The 13,048-nt window shown below is 33.6% G+C and overlaps 1 protein-coding gene across 2 annotated transcripts; it reads right to left on the reverse strand.

Annotated features, from left to right (window-relative positions):
• Positions 1 to 7,356: 7,356 nt before the first annotated feature.
• LOC139519714 (V-type proton ATPase subunit e-like) lies at positions 7,357 to 12,751 on the reverse strand. 2 transcript variants are annotated; one of them, XM_071311942.1, is made up of 4 exons: positions 12,577 to 12,751; positions 10,643 to 10,690; positions 9,687 to 9,834; positions 7,357 to 7,583 (listed from the first exon to the last, which is right to left on the reverse strand). In XM_071311942.1, exons 1-3 carry the CDS (start codon positions 12,687 to 12,689, stop codon positions 9,717 to 9,719), a joined length of 279 nt encoding a protein of 92 aa, XP_071168043.1. In that variant the 5' UTR covers positions 12,690 to 12,751; the 3' UTR covers positions 7,357 to 7,583; positions 9,687 to 9,716. The 2 variants fall into 2 exon arrangements, with proteins under 2 accessions (XP_071168043.1, XP_071168044.1); XM_071311943.1 differs by having other exon boundaries at positions 7,357 to 7,577; positions 12,577 to 12,748.
• Between the last annotated feature and the right edge of the window lie 297 nt (positions 12,752 to 13,048).

Consider the following 13,048-nt stretch of genomic DNA (forward strand, 5'->3'; position numbering starts at 1 on the left):
ACAACACACTGTAAAAGTTTCTTTGAGAAAGCGCAGGTGGGATTTTTTTTATTTTCATTTATGTTCTAAAAGAAATGCACTACGAATTAATTGTGTTCTCGGACCTTTTATATCCTAATTCCGTTACCTATTGGTACTATGAGGGGAGGGGTGACTACGTTTTAACTTTATGCAGAAAATAAAATTCCCCAAAAACCATTATTTCCCCTATTTTGACTTAAAAACATTCTTTAACAACTGATAATTTCTTAAATCTGAATCTGAATATTAAGAAAAAACAAAGGTCAAAGATACATAACTTACTTTGAACAAAGCGCCAGCAATTGAAACGGATACTCTTGATACAGAAAGTTCGTACAACAAAATATGCACCCGATTTTTGTAAATATGTATTCTCAAAGAGTGTTAACAGGAACAACCGGGAAATGAACCAAACTGGATCCTAACTTTTAATTTGATTCTTGACTTTATGGAGAAAAATATTTCTGTTCGCTATTATGAAATCGTTTGATTTTGTGAATTTTGACAGACTTCCCTCTTTTTAATTTGCCTTGTAATTCAGTATTTTGTATACTTTTATTCTTTTATTGTGTAAATATTTAGAAATGAAAAACTGAAAGATCTCTTACATTACTGAAAATAAGAAATGGGGGGATAAAAGCGGACACATTCATATTGAAATTAAAGAAACAAGAGCTACAGGACTGGTGAACAAAATTATCACAATACTATTGGTATTTCTGTATGAAATAGCAATAGGGAAAGACAACCGGACAAAATTGGAAACATGTCCATTTCTTTATATATTCAAGAAACCGGGAAATACAGTGGCGGATCCAGAACTTTTCCTAAAGGGGGGGGGGGGGGCCCTCTCCAGTCATGCTTCAGTGATTCCCTATATAATCAACCAAATTTTTCCCACGCAAGGGGGCGTGGGGCGGGCCCCCCAGCCCCCCCCCCCCCCCCCCTGAATCCGCCTATGGAATAAAGACAGACAATCTCAATGATCAACTAAACAATTTTCCATTATATATTATCTCATCTAAAATTGGTACATTTTTGTTCAGTTTCGTGCAATTATACAATAATGAATTAACATTAGTAATTGGTAAAAGTACATGACCGTACTTCCCATTATCAGGTTTCAATTTTAAATACAACTTTTATATCCTAATTCCGTTACCTATTGGTACTATGAGGGGAGGGGTGACTACGTTTTAACTTTATGCAGAAAATAAAATTCCCCAAAAACCATTATTTCCCCTATTTTGACTTAAAAACATTCTTTAACAACTGATAATTTCTTAAATCTGAATCTGAATATTAAGAAAAAACAAAGGTCAAAGATACATAACTTACTTTGAACAAAGCGCCAGCAATTGAAACGGATACTCTTGATACAGAAAGTTCGTACAACAAAATATGCACCCGATTTTTGTAAATATGTATTCTCAAAGAGTGTTAACAGGAACAACCGGGAAATGAACCAAACTGGATCCTAACTTTTAATTTGATTCTTGACTTTATGGAGAAAAATATTTCTGTTCGCTATTATGAAATCGTTTGATTTTGTGAATTTTGACAGACTTCCCTCTTTTTAATTTGCCTTGTAATTCAGTATTTTGTATACTTTTATTCTTTTATTGTGTAAATATTTAGAAATGAAAAACTGAAAGATCTCTTACATTACTGAAAATAAGAAATGGGGGGATAAAAGCGGACACATTCATATTGAAATTAAAGAAACAAGAGCTACAGGACTGGTGAACAAAATTATCACAATACTATTGGTATTTCTGTATGAAATAGCAATAGGGAAAGACAACCGGACAAAATTGGAAACATGTCCATTTCTTTATATATTCAAGAAACCGGGGAATACAGTGGCGGATCCAGAACTTTTCCTAAGGGGGGGGGGGGCCTCTCCAGTCATGCTTCAGTGATTCCCTATATAATCAACCAAATTTTTCCCACGCAAGGGGGCGTGGGGCGGGCCCCCCAGCCCCCCCCCCCCTGAATCCGCCTATGGAATAAAGACAGACAATCTCAATGATCAACTAAACAATTTTCCATTATATATTATCTCATCTAAAATTGGTACATTTTTGTTCAGTTTCGTGCAATTATACAATAATGAATTAACATTAGTAATTGGTAATTGGTAAAAGTACATGACCGTACTTCCCATTATCAGGTTTCAATTTTAAATACAACTTTTATATCCTAATTCCGTTACCTATTGGTACTATGAGGGGAGGGGTGACTACGTTTTAACTTTATGCAGAAAATAAAATTCCCCAAAAACCATTATTTCCCCTATTTTGACTTAAAAACATTCTTTAACAACTGATAATTTCTTAAATCTGAATCTGAATATTAAGAAAAAACAAAGGTCAAAGATACATAACTTACTTTGAACAAAGCGCCAGCAATTGAAACGGATACTCTTGATACAGAAAGTTCGTACAACAAAATATGCACCCGATTTTTGTAAATATGTATTCTCAAAGAGTGTTAACAGGAACAACCGGGAAATGAACCAAACTGGATCCTAACTTTTAATTTGATTCTTGACTTTATGGAGAAAAATATTTCTGTTCGCTATTATGAAATCGTTTGATTTTGTGAATTTTGACAGACTTCCCTCTTTTTAATTTGCCTTGTAATTCAGTATTTTGTATACTTTTATTCTTTTATTGTGTAAATATTTAGAAATGAAAAACTGAAAGATCTCTTACATTACTGAAAATAAGAAATGGGGGGATAAAAGCGGACACATTCATATTGAAATTAAAGAAACAAGAGCTACAGGACTGGTGAACAAAATTATCACAATACTATTGGTATTTCTGTATGAAATAGCAATAGGGAAAGACAACCGGACAAAATTGGAAACATGTCCATTTCTTTATATATTCAAGAAACCGGGAAATACAGTGGCGGATCCAGAACTTTTCCTAAAGGGGGGGGGGGGGGCCCTCTCCAGTCATGCTTCAGTGATTCCCTATATAATCAACCAAATTTTTCCCACGCAAGGGGGCGTGGGGCGGGCCCCCCAGCCCCCCCCCCCCCCCCCCCCCTGAATCCGCCTATGGAATAAAGACAGACAATCTCAATGATCAACTAAACAATTTTCCATTATATATTATCTCATCTAAAATTGGTACATTTTTGTTCAGTTTCGTGCAATTATACAATAATGAATTAACATTAGTAATTGGTAAAAGTACATGACCGTACTTCCCATTATCAGGTTTCAATTTTAAATACAACTTTTATATCCTAATTCCGTTACCTATTGGTACTATGAGGGGAGGGGTGACTACGTTTTAACTTTATGCAGAAAATAAAATTCCCCAAAAACCATTATTTCCCCTATTTTGACTTAAAAACATTCTTTAACAACTGATAATTTCTTAAATCTGAATCTGAATATTAAGAAAAAACAAAGGTCAAAGATACATAACTTACTTTGAACAAAGCGCCAGCAATTGAAACGGATACTCTTGATACAGAAAGTTCGTACAACAAAATATGCACCCGATTTTTGTAAATATGTATTCTCAAAGAGTGTTAACAGGAACAACCGGGAAATGAACCAAACTGGATCCTAACTTTTAATTTGATTCTTGACTTTATGGAGAAAAATATTTCTGTTCGCTATTATGAAATCGTTTGATTTTGTGAATTTTGACAGACTTCCCTCTTTTTAATTTGCCTTGTAATTCAGTATTTTGTATACTTTTATTCTTTTATTGTGTAAATATTTAGAAATGAAAAACTGAAAGATCTCTTACATTACTGAAAATAAGAAATGGGGGGATAAAAGCGGACACATTCATATTGAAATTAAAGAAACAAGAGCTACAGGACTGGTGAACAAAATTATCACAATACTATTGGTATTTCTGTATGAAATAGCAATAGGGAAAGACAACCGGACAAAATTGGAAACATGTCCATTTCTTTATATATTCAAGAAACCGGGGAATACAGTGGCGGATCCAGAACTTTTCCTAAGGGGGGGGGGCCTCTCCAGTCATGCTTCAGTGATTCCCTATATAATCAACCAAATTTTTCCCACGCAAGGGGGCGTGGGGCGGGCCCCCCAGCCCCCCCCCCCCCCCCCTGAATCCGCCTATGGAATAAAGACAGACAATCTCAATGATCAACTAAACAATTTTCCATTATATATTATCTCATCTAAAATTGGTACATTTTTGTTCAGTTTCGTGCAATTATACAATAATGAATTAACATTAGTAATTGGTAATTGGTAAAAGTACATGACCGTACTTCCCATTATCAGGTTTCAATTTTAAATACAACTTTTATATCCTAATTCCGTTACCTATTGGTACTATGAGGGGAGGGGTGACTACGTTTTAACTTTATGCAGAAAATAAAATTCCCCAAAAACCATTATTTCCCCTATTTTGACTTAAAAACATTCTTTAACAACTGATAATTTCTTAAATCTGAATCTGAATATTAAGAAAAAACAAAGGTCAAAGATACATAACTTACTTTGAACAAAGCGCCAGCAATTGAAACGGATACTCTTGATACAGAAAGTTCGTACAACAAAATATGCACCCGATTTTTGTAAATATGTATTCTCAAAGAGTGTTAACAGGAACAACCGGGAAATGAACCAAACTGGATCCTAACTTTTAATTTGATTCTTGACTTTATGGAGAAAAATATTTCTGTTCGCTATTATGAAATCGTTTGATTTTGTGAATTTTGACAGACTTCCCTCTTTTTAATTTGCCTTGTAATTCAGTATTTTGTATACTTTTATTCTTTTATTGTGTAAATATTTAGAAATGAAAAACTGAAAGATCTCTTACATTACTGAAAATAAGAAATGGGGGGATAAAAGCGGACACATTCATATTGAAATTAAAGAAACAAGAGCTACAGGACTGGTGAACAAAATTATCACAATACTATTGGTATTTCTGTATGAAATAGCAATAGGGAAAGACAACCGGACAAAATTGGAAACATGTCCATTTCTTTATATATTCAAGAAACCGGGAAATACAGTGGCGGATCCAGAACTTTTCCTAAGGGGGGGCCCTCTCCAGTCATGCTTCAGTGATTCCCTATATAATCAACCAAATTTTTCCCACGCAAGGGGGCGTGGGGCGCCCCCCCCCTGGATCCGCCTATGGAATAAAGACAGACACTACTTTATTTCTATACAGAAATTAATGAAACAGGGATAACATGCAGACACACTGACTGGACACGCTGTTTTTTTAAATCTTTATCGTGAAATCGAGACATTGAGACCTAATGCTTATTCTATCTGAGAAACTGATTAATTAAATTTATCACAATCGTTGATCCATGCCATGAGGTCGACAATAGAATTATGTCTGATGAACATGCAGACATTGCAAGTAACCAATGTACAATACCAAAGATAGTTATACTATAACTCCCAATAATTGAGAACTTACATCTTGCAAAAAAGAAACTAAATAGTTTCAAGGAGTCAATGCACTATGAAATGAGGTCAAGGCAAAACAGACAAATGACAGACGAAAAACTTCATATCATAATGCATCTGCATACAAGGTTATGAGGCCTCCAGGTATTCTACCCTTTCAAACAGAAAGCCTTATACAATCAGGTTACACCACAACTGCTGCTGGATTATTATCCCCATTATGCATTCTGCGACTTTCATTACAGGCAAGACAATAAAATCTTAGACAGTGACATATATATGCAATGAACCAAATAAATTAGGTCAAGGTCACCTATCAAAACTGCATAAACACCTTACAATTAATATGTAGACTAAATAAAACAATACTGAGAAAATATAAAATGGATATACATACCATGTTGATTCAAAGGTCAAACATGTCAGACAGAAATATCACGGGTTGACCTTCCAAATATTTATTTCAATACAACAACCTAGTTGATTGACCTAAATGTATCCACATCTTTTATTTTCTAAGAAATTGCTGACTAAGATGATGAATTATGGATGGCTGTTAAGTCCTTTGTACTACTTCAACAGACTGAGCTTGACTTTTTATCAACTAATACACCTCATAATATCTGGCAGACGGACTATTCATCCAACATGTAAGGGACGACATCAAAAGATCGATGTAGGATAAAAAACTTAAATCAAATAGTTTGGGGGTGGGGGGTCAACATTGCTACAAGTTTTGTTAATCTAAAATCGATTTTACATATATCCCTATTGGTCAATTAACTGTTCCCAAATTAAGTTAAGAAGGGGGGGGGGGGTCAGTGAAAAAACTATGTGAATTAAGTTTTTTATCCTTCAATAAACTTTTAATGTCGTCCCTAAGTCTTTGCTCTTACTCTTTAATCATCATACTTAATGCTGCATGTTTAGCAGAGTAGCAGCAAATACCAATCTTAAAGTCTTTGATTTTACCCTGCACAGCCTGTAGAGGTAAAAACCAACAACCTCTCGCACGTGAGGTGGACACTTCCATAAGACCACCCCATCTTTAATTAAGAAATCTTACCATTGATCATTGACAAAGAATGGAGGTCAAGGTTATTTTGACCCCTGACTGATTGGAATGTACATTTTGCAATGATTATTTAGAGTTGGTTTAGATTTATCTACAACAAAACAGTTCCATGGTTTTTGTAAGTGACATATACCAGACCAAAACCTCAGACCTTAAGGCAGCCATTTCAGGGGCGGATCCAGCCATTTTAAAAAGGGGGGGGGGGGGGTCCCAACCCAGAGTAAAGGGGGGGTTCCAGCTATATGCTCCCATTCAAATGCATTGATCGGCCCAAAAAAAACGGGGGGTTCCAACCCCCGGAACCCCCCCTCTGGATCCGCGCCTGCATTTTCAAATAAAATATGGATAGTCTAGACTCTAGATCTTGGTCCTTTTAAAAACAACTTTGTACAAATAGTGAATGCCATTCATTTCTCCTCCTCTAAAAGCAGAGTTATCAAATAGAAAAACAAAAGGTAACATTATGAATATTTTTTTTTATATTTATTTACATATAATATACATGTACACTAAAACAACAACTTTGCATGTCTCATACATAATTAATACATGTAAACATTCTTTTCCTGTTTATTATATCAGTGAAATCTAAAATTAGGTGAATTGTATATGAATAAATGTAAATAAAATGCATTTTAATATCCCACCGAAAATTCATATTTGAATAAAAATCACAGAGTATGAAACATAGCTACAAAGTGCATTTCACCAAGAAATTCAACATGTATGTAATAGATTGACTGAGGTTCAATCAATACTTGTTTTGCAGCCAATAAAACATTTGTCAATCAATTACCAATATATATGCTTAGATTTGAGATAACTAAAAATTGTGCTTTATTGTATCAAAAATTAACAATATGTATGTGTTTGTAGTCGCACAATCTTTCAAATATTTAACAAAGTAAAATATTATTTCCCAAAATAAATTAAATTAAAATGTTACTAAATCTGTTTATCTTTGTTTTGTGTCTGGAGTCTTTCATAGGACACATTCTGGATCTACACATAAAGATGAGGACTAGCTAATGATGAAAATATCTGAAACTAAAAATATCATACTATATAGATAAAAGAGTCAAATTCATTTCACTTCATCCCAACGTCTTCAGATTCTCTTTACCTCAGTAAGAATCATTAAATACAAGTTTATATGTTAAATATGGAAGTTTTACTTATCCTTTTTTAGTAACTACAACAAAAGCCCTGTCAGAATGTTTGTCAACTAACATGTCCATAGGGCAAGTTTAAGAAAACACATCTTGCCCCTTAAAATTGCAACTGTCCTTACAAGAATATACACCTTCATTTATTAATGGCTGAGAGGTTAAATTACAAACATAATTCTGACTTTCAGGTCCTTCAATCTGGTTTTTTGGATCCCCTGCACAAGACTGACTCTTACAGGATTTTTTAATGTTCAATATTTTAAGATTTTCTAATAAGCAGCAATTACACGTTTTAAGTCTTTAAATTTCTTATATAATTTTTATTTAACATATTTGTGATACATGTACATGTATATACATTGTTCCTCTGCTTTCTGTGTGTTTTTGCTGTGCAAGTACCGATTTTGTTTCAAGGATGGATACCCCATACATGTATCCTTTCTTTTGATACAAATGAATAATAAACTGTTATCACAGAGATATGTCTCGCTTTTTTTTGTAATTTCGATAATGCAAATGTTGAAATTAAAATAGCAACACTGTAACATGTAATGTTTTCAAATATTCAGTCATTGAACCATGACTGAAGGTACATGGCTAAACAATTTCCATGAAAATGAGATGTGCCAATGCTAAATTTAATACAACTGCATACCAAAAACCATTGACGTATCATAAGTACATTTTTTTGGTATTTTGTAGTTCCCTTTAAACAAACCTAAATACAAACCAATACATGTAAACTAAGCAAAGTTTCAAAGTTAATAAATCATAACTGTGGGGGCAGGGTAAAAAAATCTCCATGATAATGAGATGTGCTAATGCTAATACAACTGCATACCAAATATCATCGACCTACCACTAGTGGTTCCCCATAAATCCACCTAACCACAAACTAATACATGAAAACAAAGCAAAAGTTTCAAAATCAATAAACCATGACTGAGCAAGCAGGGCCAAATAATTTTGATGGAAATGAGACATGCCAATGCTTATACAACTGCATACTAATTAACATTAACTTACCAATAGTGGTTCCACATAAACTGACCTAATCACAAACTAATATATTTTGTACATGAAAACTAAGCAAAAATTTCAGTCAATAGACCATGACTGAGGGGGTGGGGCCAAATAATCTCTGTGGAAATGAGATATGCCAATGCTTATACAACTGCATACATATTATCATTTACTTACCGATAGTGGTTCCCTATAAACTGACCTAATCACAAACTAAACATGAAAACTAAACAAAAGTTTCAAAGTCAATAGACCATAACTGAGGGGGCGGGGCCAAATAATCTCCATGGTAATGAAATGGGCCAATACTAATACAACTGCATACCAAATATCTATGACTTACCACTAGCGGTTCACCATAATCAAGACCTAATCACAAACTAATACATTGTTGATGCTGCAAATCGCGACACCGAAAACAGCTTTTTGACTCTGTCAAGTGAGACAAAAACTGTATGTTGAACAACAGCTTTTTTTATTATCAAAAGTGACTTTTGTGGCAATTTTACTTATCCTTCTGGAACTATAAACAACTGTCAAACATAATGAAGGTTTGAGTAGCTATAAAACAAGGTTTAACCTGAAGAAAATGTGTGTACCAAGTTATGAATATGACAGTTGTTTTTCACATGTTCCATTGATTGATAGCATTTGATTTTGTCCGTTATTTTGGACCTCCCCTTTTTCAATTTGCTAGTTCAGTATTTTTGTAACATTTTTTTTATGAAAAAAACTTTACTCATTCTTAATAATATTAAAAAATCTTTTGCTTCATGATGCAAACTTTAACTAAAATACAATAAAAAGCTGTCACCAAAATGTTATTACACATGAGTTAATTGTAGAATACATGTATCTCTGGCTACAAACCTGCATGCTCATTGTCTTCAACACAACACTTAAGTTTATTGACATTGTGTATTTTTTTACATCTGTATTTCCAAGTTATCAAACCTACCTTTAACATGATTCCGTAATTCGTTTAGCCTCATACTCTTTGATGGTTTGGATCTCCAGTCCATTCCATTTGCAAAACTCTAATCAAGTCTGTACTTAAAGCTGGACCCATCAGGGGATTAAGTTGGAACAAAAAGGCCAATAACCAGCTGTAAAAAAGGTTCAAATTATAATTATATTTTAAATATCAGTGAAACTTCAAAAGTTTTATTGTTAACATTTGTACATGTATCATAGGAAAAGAAAAGTGTATAAATTCTGATCATTTCTGACATTCTGCAGCGAGAGAGATAAAGTATTTATTGTGGATTATATTTATGATCATATAAAAACTAGAAAACTGGCATTTCAGTAAGGGCTCATCTATCTCATTTTTGTGTGAGGCACAAATTATAACTTACGAATTCATATAGCAACATATGTACATTGGTCCCTCTAAACTAACCTAAACACAAATTTTAACATGTAAACTATGAACAGTTTTTGTCAATGAACCATGACTGAGGAGTAGGGCCATACAATCTGCATAGAAATTATGACCTGCAAATGCTTATAATAGTAGCATTCCAAATATCACTGATTAAGTCATTTATCTTTATCTTTAATCACAAACTTTAAAATGTGAACTTCTCTATTTTTTGAACATACGGTACATGTAAATGTGGCCGTTAGTTTTCTCATTTGAATTTTTTACATTTGTCATTTTGGGGCCTTTTATAGCTGACTATATATGCAGTATGGGCTTTGCTCATTTTTGAAGGCTGTACAGTGACCTATAGTTGTTAATTTCTGTGTCATTTGGTCTTTTGTGGAGAGTTGTCCTATTGGCAATCATACCCCATCTTCTTATTTTATACTCAAAAGTATCATACATGTAATCATAGACCATGACTGAGGGGTGGGTCAACAAATCTCTGTATTTGCATATGTTATAGGTTAGGTTTATACTATACTTACAATAACCAACAGCAGGCTGCACTCATAGCTAACATTAACTGAACAACTCTGTAATTGAAATAAATATCTATAATTTACGGTAATATGATTATTGAAACAAATAATATACAACATACATGTACACATTGTTGTATAAATTAAATACCACTCTATCAGGGTATTCTTATCAAAAATGTAACAATAAAACATTCAACAGGCCTGTTTTGAAGAGTTTATGCATTTTTGCCCAATACATGTACATCATGTGCATAGCCAAAACAATCCAGCATTTCTAGAAAATTTAAATAAATGCAAAAAAAAACCAATCACATTTAGAACCAATAGAACCTATAGGGAGTAAAGCTTATCAACCATTGAATATATAATAATAAAAAAACCACCAAATTGAATAGAGACTAAAGCTTCTCAACCATTGAATACATAATAATAGAAAAACAAAGGATAATGGGTATCTAACCATGTCAGACACAAAATCAGTAAATGTATTTGCAATTTACAAAAAGTGACAGACTGCAGTTCATAGAGGTATTTATAACTGAGTGGAATTTACCTGATCATCACAGCTTTCAATTATGATGAACAAATTAATAGATTGTATATCCATCAGTTTAGCAGTAAACTGGGCATGTGCATATTAAATTAAGTATTTTGCTTTAAATCCAGTCTTAACAAAAACATTCTTCTATAGAAGGATAATTTATCCTATATAGAAGTATTCTCCCTCTATACAGGTATAAACACCATATAGAGGGTTTGTTCCGAATCCGGGTCCGTTCGCGCCATTCATGTTCGCACCCACTCATGTTCGCCCCCTTTCACGTTCGCTTTCTAGTTTCTACATGTTCGCACCCAAAGTCCGTTCGCACCCTACATGTTTGCGCCAAATTTTAATTGGTTTTGCATTTAATAACTTTGTCATCAAGTTTTGGCAAGTACATTTTGTATATTCTTATAAGTATAATTGTTGTCATTGTCTCAAAATAAAGTGAGACAGCATTTTTTTTGTGTTGAATCATGACGTTTTGGATAGTGTTTATTGTTAAAATAAAATGATAATCCTTTCTTAATAAAGTGGGATTCTGTCTAAGTTTTATTTTGTGTTGAATAACAGTACTCTTAATCGTGCTTTCACAAAGGTTAGTGTATTGCTATAACTATTACTTTGTTTCATTGACTTGTTTCAAAATATAGTGAGATTCTGACTAGGTTTTTTTGGTGTGTTGAATAAATTTTATCATGTTTTGGTTTTAATAGTGTATTGCTATATTTTATTGTTTCATTGTTTCAGATCAAAGGGGCCAAGCTGTGTGTTTTTCGTTTAAAATCTTCAATGTTTTACTCATACCAAGCTATAAATGCATTCAGTATTTACATCAAAGCGATTTAAAACAACAATCATGATTTTCCAATTATTCAACTGGAATTTGAATTAAAATTGGGTGCGAACGTGCGAGGTGCGAACGTGTTGGGTGTGAAAGTGTATTGGGCGCAAACGGACCTGATACCGTTTGTTCCCAACCTGCTGTAGGTACATGTAAAAACAGTACAAAAAGTATTCCATGTGATTAACAGAGGGAGTGTAGCTATAATCCAACACCCCAAAATACCGACAGTTTTAATACTAGTCCAACAGGCTGACAGTAAGATGATCCTACACGGACTATTGAGCTGTCAGATTTTGTGGGACTGTCGGACTATCGGGTTGTTGCATTATGGGGCTGTTGGATTATACATTTTGTAGGTCTGACCCTGTTAGGCTGTTTACAAATAGGAAGTGAATTACTGGTGATCAAGATAATGATCACAGCATTAACCTTTCAAATTTCGTCTTCAGACTAGTGATTTACAACACTTTGTCAACAGTACTGTACATGACAGTTTTTACAATGATTACTCAATTTACTGTACTGTATGACAAATATATAACCAAATACCCTTTATTTGCTGATCTTCTCATAAACAGTTGAATGAGAATTGGACATATTATTCCAACAAATGCCCAAAACCCCGTCACAATAACAACTGGTAGTGTTTTTCTGTCTACCATAACTGCTTTTCGACTGCTTGACAGGAAATAATCATGTGATCGATTTTGTTAGCGACTGGTAAATATTGGATAGCAATAAGAGCATAGGGAAAAAATATATATTAGGTACCAGTTAATAAGAAAAGCGCAGAACGCATCAGAATATTAAAAATTATTTCGGACACCGACACGAGAATATTCCGTAAAAAGAGCACTTTTAGTAACGGTGTCTTCTAATACGTCCGCGCTCATTGGTTTAATAAAAAATAATACACTGAAAAACATGTTAATTTAATCTGACATCATTTCGATATAAATATAATACAAAAACTTTATAGTCCTTAAAGATTATACAATTATCTTATTTTTAATTTTGGGTT

Source organism: Mytilus edulis, chromosome 4, assembly GCF_963676685.1.
Source record: "Mytilus edulis chromosome 4, xbMytEdul2.2, whole genome shotgun sequence".
Taxonomy (NCBI): domain Eukaryota; kingdom Metazoa; phylum Mollusca; class Bivalvia; order Mytilida; family Mytilidae; genus Mytilus; species Mytilus edulis.